At 54.5% G+C, this 9,530-nt stretch overlaps 1 protein-coding gene across 2 annotated transcripts in view; it reads right to left on the bottom strand.

The window, feature by feature from the left end:
* Nucleotides 1-5,895: 5,895 nt before the first annotated feature.
* Nucleotides 5,896-9,530, bottom strand: part of CUNH1orf35 (chromosome unknown C1orf35 homolog) — a 33,876-nt gene continuing 30,241 nt past the window's right edge. The window contains exon 8 of one of the 2 annotated variants that reach the window (XM_024208281.3): nt 5,896-7,228. In XM_024208281.3, coding sequence (XP_024064049.1) covers nt 6,907-7,228 — 322 coding nt within the window. In that variant the 3' untranslated portion in view covers nt 5,896-6,906. The remainder of the gene's footprint in view (nt 7,229-9,530) is intronic. The other variant, XM_026652078.1, reaches the window with a different exon arrangement.

Genomic DNA, 9,530 nt, shown 5'->3' on the forward strand with positions numbered 1-9,530 from the left:
ACTGTGTTTAAGTTAATGGGGTAGTGTGGCCGCACACCACCGAATTAATGTGGTTTAAAACCGAATTAAGGTGCTTAGTGTGGCCGCGCACAATCGAATTTATACAACCTGTTTCCCAAATTCGAATTATCTAAATTCGGATTAATCCTGTAGTGTAGACATACCCTTTGAGCCTGTAGGAGGAGACCTGGAGCCGGTGTGGACCTTAATCATCCCAGGCACTTTTTGTAGCTTGATCCCAATGTCTCTTCCTCCCTGTACTGCTCTGCAGTGCCCTCTGTGCTCCACCCTAGAGGTGGGTGCATTTCAGATGCCTTCTAGTTTGCTTAGGAGAGCAAAACGCTCCAGTCAGGCACTGTCTGTACCCTCCGCTCAGGCACTAACAGGCAATACAACACAGTCTGTCTCAGCCACGCGACCTGCACGGCTGTTCAGGCCATTGCCTCCTCACTGCTATTTCACCACATGTGTGAGCTGTTTCCCTCATCCCTGTGCGTATCCCAGCAGGGCCTAGGGGCCCCAGACTGAGCCCGGCTCTGCGAGGAGCTGTACAGAAACGGAGTGAGAGAGAGGCCCTGCCCCACAAGTTAACAGTCTGAATAGACAAGGCAGACAGGGGGTAAAGGGGATTGTGATGCGGAAGCCATGGTTGCCAGTGGGGATTAATGAATCCTGCACCCTGGGCAACCCTGCACAGAGACAGACAGACAGACACACACACACCCCACTGGCATTCACAGACTCCTTTGCATGTGGTCTCAGCCGAGAGCCCAATGCCTGAATAAGCCACATGGCCCCTGCAGGGTTCAGGCCTACCTGGGTGGAGGCAAGTCCCCCTTGTCGCCCAGCCCTTTCCCGAGGCCACTGATGAAGTGTGGAGCGGCCAAGTCCTGCACTCCCCGGAGGGGCCAGCGGCTGGCATCAGGCTCACTGCCTTTGCCGGCTGGGACGGGCTCCCATGCAAAGCCCCTTCCATGCTGGGAGGAGGCCTATTAATCAGATGGAAAACGCTGGAACCAGACTGGTGGGGCCCAGCATGGCCTTTCCTCTCCCTCCCCTTCCCAGCCAACAATGGGATTCATTTGCAACCCCCCTCCCCCAACTCCTCAGCAGCCCCCGCCCCGCTCCCCACCGCCCTGAAAAGGGGTCACCTTCTTTAATTGACCTCCCCTTATTCTTACAGCAACAGGCGCCTCCCCTGCCCCCCCCCCCCCCCCCCGGTATCAAACTGACTGGATTGCATGAGAAGCCTGGAGGCCGAGGGGGGGAGATTTATCCCACAAGTCAGCTAGTTCCGCCAAACGCAAACGCTCCATGGTGTACTGGGAGTGAGCCAGCCCCACGTGTGGACAGGTCATAACCAACAGTTAGGAAAGGTTAAAAGCGGGAAATGCACCCTCTTCCCCGGATTAGCGCCTGACATCGACCCGAGGGCTTGCTATGGGGCCAGCCGCCAGGACTGCTCGTTGCTGCGGCAGTTCCCCGGAGCACCCGCACTGGGGGGGGGGGGTCACCGCGGCCTTCAGTGGGAGCAGGATTAAAGCAGGGGGAAGACAGTGCCCACGCTAAGATCCCTGCCTGGCCTCTCTGAAGCTGGGCTTAATATGTAATAATGGCACCCAGCTCTTAGATAGCAGTAGGGCTCAATGTGCTTTACAAAGGAGGTCAGTGCCATTATCCCCATTTTACAGATGAGGAAACTGAGGCACAAGGCTGAGCCATGACTTGCCTGAGATCACCCAGCAGGGCAGTAGCCAAGCTCGGAATAGAACCCAGGTCTTCCAAGTCCCAGTCTAGGGAGCTACCCCCTAGACCTCTCTCTGGTTGCATTGAGGGCCAAAGGGAAACTGCCAGCCCTGCATTTAACTGAGAAATTGCAGAAGCTAGAGAGACAGTAGAGTTACTAGAGGCTCTAGTCCATGCCCCAGGGGTCCATACAGGATGGGGCCTATGCGCTAAGCAGCCCAGCCTGGGGACTCCACCCCTGCGAGGGGAGGCTAGTGCGCAGCGTCTTCTCTAGAGCGCTTCGCCAACATCCAGCCCCAATTGCTTTGGCAACCTGGCAAGACTAAACATCAACAGTCTTCAGCATCCACTCTCAGCAGCCCCCTCGCTCCGGGGCCTAAGCTTTTCATTGGCTGAGCGAGAGCTGCACCAAAAACTCTCTACATCCACCTGTCCCCCCGCCTCGGGCCTGTATCTTCCTGGCTGCCCAGAACTAGCAGGGCTCTCTCCCATGAGCTCTCTTCTGCCCCTGCCGTGAAGAGAGGACTGTTGTAGGTGGCAGGTTAGACAGGCCGTGCGGACACCATACACGCAACCCAGCTTGCAGGCCCCTATCGCAGCTACAAACAAGGGTCTTGTGGGTTAACTGCGTTTCACAACCAGGGGAAAGCCTCAGGCAGTTCAGGGCTTCAGCCAGCTTATGAAAGTTACAAAATCATGTAAGGGCACCCGGTGAGTAAGGTGCACAGCAGGGACCAGAATGCCAAAGCCTCCTGCCTCCCTATGCCATCTTCTAACCATTATCCTTAGTTACACGTAGTAGGGTAGCACCCAGCCGAGATCCGGGCCCCATTGTGCTAGGCGCTGTACGTATCTGTTGTAAGAGGCAGTCCCTGCCCCGAAGAGCTTCCAGTCTGCATAAACACAACACACAAAGGGTGGAAAGGAGCCCCTAGAGATGAATGCCTAGATCAGGGGTCTCCAACGCGGTGCCCGCGGGTACCATGGCGCCTGCCGGGGCATCTAAGTGCGCTCGCGTACTGGCCAGCGGACGAGCATCCGCTGAAATGCCGCCGAGAAGCAGCGTCATCCAGAGGCATCGCCACCGAAATGCCACCGAAAATTGGCGGCATTTCAGCGGTGACGCCTATTGACATTGCCGCTTGTCAGCGGCATTTCGGTGGATGCTCGTCCGCCGCCACGGTCCTCCGCGGCTCATCGTCTGGCGCCCGCCAGACAAAAAAGGTTGGGGACCACTAGCCTAGATTCTCAAAGGCATTTAGGCACCTAACTCCCCTTGACTCCAGTGAGAGTTAGGCACCTAAATACTTTTGAGGATCTGGGCTGAAGCGACTTGCCTAAGTTCACACGGCAGATACGCGGCAGAGCCCAGCTGTTCTGAGGTTCACGCAGTGCCATTCACTGGCCCATTCTGCCTCTCAGTAGTTGTGGCATTGGCAAGGCGTGTGTCCCTTCTCCTAATGCTTAATTTTTATTCCCCCTTCCCCTTCTGATTTTTGCCAATTCCAGTGCTGACTGAAGGGGAATGAAAGGCCAGCTGGCCAGGACTACACCTGGCTGCTGTCTACTGGGTTAGCACTGGCCAGGGCGGAATGAGATTAATGGACTCAGTCCAGTTCTAAGTGTAATTGCATGTTTACTTGCAGCACATCATTCAGGCAGTAGGTGTCTGTGCACATTATAAGGTTCATGACCTTATAGGTGGGACCCCTGGTAAACAGAAGAGACCATGCGGAGACACGAGCTTTGCAGAAGCCTGGCTGTAGTTGTAATTGTTTTCTCTGACAAGCACGTGTGATTCCATACACCACAGCACCCAGTGGACAAGATGACTTGGTAACACTGTATGAGGGGCTCCGCTCTGTGTTTGACTAAATGATCATTGTGGTCCCATCTGGCCTTAAACTCAATGGGGAAAAACCACCAGCCCCATTGGTCCCTTCCAGCCTTGCAATCTATGAATTGTGACTAGCTGGCCCTGCCTTGACCAGCTGGGCAAAGAGGCTCCAGCCACGGAATAGACCTTCTCCCCCTCGGAAGCAGCCCCTTGCATGGCTGCTACCCCACCCTGTGCCTGTTCAGTGGACAAAGAGAGGACTCTGCTTTCCAGGGGCTGTCCACACAGCCTCCTTTCCCCAGCACTGACTTGACTCAGAGAAACCCTGTGTGGAATAATGCAAGGACAGGATGCTCCAATGAGCAATAGGTTCCCAGGCAAATTACCGCCCAGTTTCCTAAATCACGCTGAGCGAGGCAAAAGGCAGATGGTTGGCGAGGTCTAAAGATAGAAACAAACACAGCCGGAAAGGCCCCTGCCCTGGTGACCGGGCAGCTGAAGCTCTGGCTTGTTTCAAAGGCCAGGTGTCAGCTCAGCTGCCTTCCACATCCCTGCTTCACCTGGGCCTGAGCCAGTTCGCTGCCTCAGCTTAGCGTCCCCGCAGCTGCGTTTGATCCTGCAGCTCCCCCTGCAGGAGAGAGCGTGGCATGAGCACTTCCACCACTAGCCCAAGCTTCGAAGCCAGACCCTAGAGGATACGGACCAGGAGTGTGCGAATTCAGCACTGGAGAAAGACACCAATTGAGCAGATACAGCACTGGTGGCAGCACAGCTCCCCTTCCCCTCCACCTGGTGCTGCCCTGCCAGCAAACCTCCATCCCGATCCAGCTAGCAACAACAGTTCGCTTTCCACGACCCACATGCCCTTTGGCCCCTGGCTGAGACTGCCAAGGAGGGCGAGTTCGGCCCAGAGTAAGGAGAGCTGAGGAGACGTGGACAACGGCCCACTAAGATCCAACAGGCCCCTGAACAGCCATGGGAGGACAACACTCATTTCATCTCCTCCCGGATTTCCCCTCCTCCCACCAAGCACTCCCAGCCATTCAGCAGCAGCTGAACAGTAATTAAATTGCAATGCAAAGAGCACTCGAGTCTGCTCCTGAAACCACATTCACCACGTTTAGTTTGTAAGTTGTTACCCTGCACCCACCCCCTGGGTTAAATATCTAAGTTGGCGTGAGCTGGGCCCATCTCCATGGGAGGTCCAGCAGCTAGGACACTGCGCTGGGAGCCCGCAGAGCCGGGTTCCCGCCTCTGCCGCTGACTTGCTGGGTAACCTTGGGCAAGGCTCCTGTGGGCTACCAAGACAATCAAGGCAGCAGCTATCCGGGCTGGTTACTGGGGGGCTGGGTTGGGTCCCATTAACCAGAGCAGAGAACAGCTGTCGTCCAACCAGCTCCACGGAGCTGCTCGCAGCGGTGGGACTAGAGCGAGGCACGTTGCAGCAGTCCAGCATGAAGCAGCTTTGTTGATTCCTCCCTTCCCAAATTCCCATTGATTTACGCCATTGACCCTCCTCTCCCATCCCATCCCAGCCGTAGTCCTGCCAGCTGAGCCAGGATCCACTCCCCTCGTCTCAGCCAGCACACACGAGCCCAGCCAGCAAGGGAGGGGAACGGCTAGGACACTGGCTCCCAGTGCTGGAGGAACCAGTACCTCAGGGGGAGCAGCCATCCAGAGGCCAGGAGGTTTTGGAAGCTAGATTTGCACCTGGCAGCTCCCAGTCAGTTCTGCCTTGTCAGTTGCATTCACAGGATTGCCCGTCCTTTAGTGGCAAAGCGCGCCAGAGCGACGGCTCCGGAGCTGGACCCAGAGCACCGGCAGGTGCCACGCAGGTTCTCCCCACCCCTCTGACGCAGCCAGCAGGGGCGTTCGCTGTCGGTCTCCCTGCCGAGACTGGCTGCACTGATGGTTCCATGACCCAGCCCATTTCACACCCTGCCCTGGTTTCCTAGCAGGTGATGGTGTCAGCCCTATAGTGACCATCTTACACATCCTGGGCAGATGCTCCAGCCCTCATGGAGAATGCCAACCCCGGCCCACTAACAGGCACAAACAAAAGTTATCGAGGGCCAGGGACATCGCTCTACACCCAGGAGGTTAGTCTGCACGCATGAGGGCCCCTGGGCTCAGCTCTGGAGAGCACAGGGCAGAATTGCTGCCGGGCTTCACAGAACTCAGTGGAATTGTGCCAGTATACAACAGCAGAGACTTTAGCCCCACAGAACTACAGAGCAGATATTCTGATCTCACTTCACATCCAAGGACGGTAGGGTACAGTTAGTATACGTTTGTCCAAATACAAGTTTAAGTCTCCAAAACGTCAAGTTCTTTTATTCTGGGGGGGGAAGTTTACAAAACTTCCTCTAAGTAAGTTTAAAAAAAATTGGGGAAATTTAAAGGGAAAGTGTCAGGTTAAAAAAAAAAAAAAAAACCCTTCAGCAGAGTAAAAACACACAAGGATAGCAACACCTTTTAGGCTATTAAAGCCGAAACTGTTCATCTCCAGCTGCCTGGTTTTCAGGGACACACTGTTTACTTGCTATGTCACCCTCTGCTTGAAACAGACTAGATTCAATGTCCGTTTTTGTTGGTCATCATGTTCCAGCTGCTTTAACCTTGCTAGCACAGCGGGTTGCAGACATTCACCGCAGGCGATAGAAGAGAGATCTTGTTTGGATTTTGACTATTACAGTCTCTCCCCAAGATTTTCAGTAAAATTCGGATTGAATAGGAGGTTCTGTAGTTGACGTTGGTTTTCTAAAATACCTAACTCTGGGCACACAAGTACCTGATAAACATTCCCAAACAAAGGCCTCCATTCTGCAAGAGGTTCGCTCCCCGGCATACAGTTATCTCCCTGCAGATACACACGAGGGATCTGTGCACCTGGCTTTCAATCTTTTGTGGGCACAAGACACAGCGGGGCAGGGCAAGCTCAGCAGAATCAAAGGAATAGACCAGTGGAGCAGCCGTGGCCAAGCTAAGGGCTAGGCTCCGCTTAAAGGTTTTACCGGTGTAGCTGCAATTATACTGGCATAAGAAAGTGCGTTTGCTGGTATAGATGTGTCTACACTAGGCATCTACGCTAGGGCATCGGTAGCATAGATAAGGGCATTAAAAAAAAAAAACCCACATCAACCCTCTGGGCGAGATCCTCAGCTGGTGTGAACTGGTGCAGTTCAATGCACTCTCAATTCAGTGACTTCACAGCTGCACTGATTTGTACCAGCTGAGGATCTGGTCCTGTAACTTCCGTTTGGACAGCGTCCCTTTAAAACAAGCCCATAGCAGTCCCCGTCTCTCCCGCGCTTCCCTGCAGCTCAGTCATCTGAATCAGTGTCGTGGCGCCGGTTGGCGCGGCGGGCTGAGGGGGACCCTTTGCCGTTTCCCTTGCCCCTGCAGGTTGAGTGCCGGCTGTGGTGGTCCCTGCTGCCACTCCTGTCATTACTGTGGGCTGGGAGCTGTCGGCGAGGGGGGCTCCCTCCCATGCCCTCGCTGCTGGAGGAGTCCATGTCGTGCTGCCGCCTGCCGGGCTGCTTCTGTGCCTCTGGGCCCGGTGATGAATGGCTGTCACGCCAGCCGCCTGCAAGCCGCCGGGAGGATGATGAATGGTCCTTGGGGGGTGGGGCTTCCCTCCTCCTCCTGCAACACAGAAGATGGGTCAGAGCCTGCGGGTGCAAACCCCGCGGCCCCTGAAAGGGGCAGTGAACAGACCCTCGAAGCAGGAACGGAGAGAGACAAGTGATAAGGGACCAGTCCCTGTATGCCGAAAGGACGATGCAGGCAATGCTGAGATACTGCTCCGCACAGGGGAACATAGCCCAGGGAACAATCCTACCGTCTGCATCTTCCCCTTCCCTCGGGCACAATCCCGCCCCCAGCCTTGGGGCTGAGCTCTGGGGGATCCAATTCTAGGACGACAAGAACAACGTTCTTCCAAACTAGGGGCCAGGTTCTGCTTTCAGTTACACCCAGCTAAACTGCCACGCCCAGTGTCAATGCAGTTAACCCTGGATTTACGCCTCTGACAGATCAGAGTTTGGCCCTAGAAAAATGCATTCAGGGTGAGTTATTCTCCTGCAAAACCGTTCACACTCGCTGTGCTGTTAAACCCAGTGCATTTCAGTCCATGGCCAGGCCTCCAGGCTGTAGTGACAGCAGTGCATTTATAATCAACCGTAGGTCACAAGGGCTGCTGGATGCATAGGGGACACCCAGGGAAATCTCCCTGATCTGCACAATGCTCATCAGCATGCCCAATGGTTTGCATACAAAGCACAGAGCCCCTCAGCCAAGATTTAACAGCTGCTGCTAGGGAGAGGCCGCCTGTTCCCGGGATTTCATTTCTTTTGCCGCAATATACTCCAGGACGTTTAGTGCTATTACCACGTGGGGCTAGCGTACATCATCACCACTACGCTACACCGGCAGATCCAGTGAGGAAGGGTGTGCTGCACTGCCCCTGAATCTCCCCTGTGCTCCCTCACCCAGACATTGGCCAGGGCTCTCCATGCCTCTGGTGCAAGCCAGCAAGGTCGCCCTGGTCACTTGGTTGTGAAAGAGGCAGCGTGGGGGCTCGAGTCAGACCACTGGTTAAGGGACAATCTCCACATGTCACACACATTAATGGCATGGGTAAGGTGTGTTAAATGACAATCCTCCTCAGAGATCCCACTGAGCCAGTGGGAGGAGAGACAGACTGCTGGAGGTCCCCTTTGGACACGGCCAGTTACTCTGTAGTCTAGAGGGGAAGGAATAAATACAAAAAAAAAAAAAGCCAGTAGGGTTGGTAGGTTTGTTTCTGGGATTCCATGAACATGTCCCTTAAATAGAGTGTGGCAGCAATTGGCTCACAGCGCCCTCATGTGTTCAGTATTTGCAAATGCATCAAAAAATGTGAATGCCCTAAAATGTAACCTTCACACATCAGGTAAGCATGGGCCAAATGAGAAAAGCCCTTGGGACCCCCAGTTCTGATCTCACACAGCCATTCCCCCTGGGTAATGCCACGATCCTCAACTGAGTTACTCCTGGATTACACTGGCACAAGCGAGAGGAGAATCAGGCCCCTTGTTTATGCTAAGAACTATCTGCACTGACTCCCATATACAGTAACTCCTCGCTTAACGTTGTAGTTATGTTCCTGAAAAATGCAACTTTAAGTGAAACAATGTTAAGCGAATCCAATTTCCCCATAAGAATTAATGTAAATGGGGGGCGGGGGGTTAGGTTCCAGGGAAAGAATTTTCACCAGACAAAAGACACACATATACACACACACACACACACACACACACACATATAGTACACGTTTTAAACAAACAATTTAATACTGTACACAGCAATGATGATTGTGAAGCTTGGTTGAGGTGGTAAAGTCAGACGGTGGGCTATTTCCCAGGGAATGCCTTACTGCTAAATGATGAACTAGAACAGCTGAGCCCTCAAGAGTTAACACATTATTGTTAATGTAGCCTCACACTCTACAAGGCAGCACGAATGGAGGGAGGGGAGACAGCATGGCAGAGAAAGACAGAGACACACACCATCTGTGAGAGAGAGAGATGCGCATTGCCCCTTTAAGTACACTGACCCCACTCTAAGTACATTGCCTTTTTAAGTAGATCAGCAAGTTGAGAGAGCAGCTGCTGCTAGCAAGCTCCCTCTGTCCTGAGCCCGGTCATGTCCCCCCGCTCTGTGGAGATGGGGTAAGCGGGGCGGGAGGCAGGAGCAGGGGGGAGGGGGACACCCTGACATTAGCACCCCTCTCCCCCACCACAGCAAGCAGGAGGCTCCCGGGAGCAGCTCCAAGGCAGAGGGCAGGAGCAGCACAGGGCAGTGGGGGGAGGGACAGCTGAACTGCCGGCAATTGATCGCCTGCTGGGCGGCTGCTGCACAGGGAACTTGGGGGAGCGGGGAGCTGATGGGGGGGGGGGGGGGGAGG

The sequence above is a fragment of the Terrapene carolina genome, unplaced genomic scaffold (genome assembly GCF_002925995.2).
Source record: "Terrapene carolina triunguis isolate 2854851 unplaced genomic scaffold, T_m_triunguis-2.0 Scaffold111, whole genome shotgun sequence".
In the NCBI taxonomy this organism is placed as follows: Eukaryota; Metazoa; Chordata; order Testudines; family Emydidae; genus Terrapene; species Terrapene triunguis.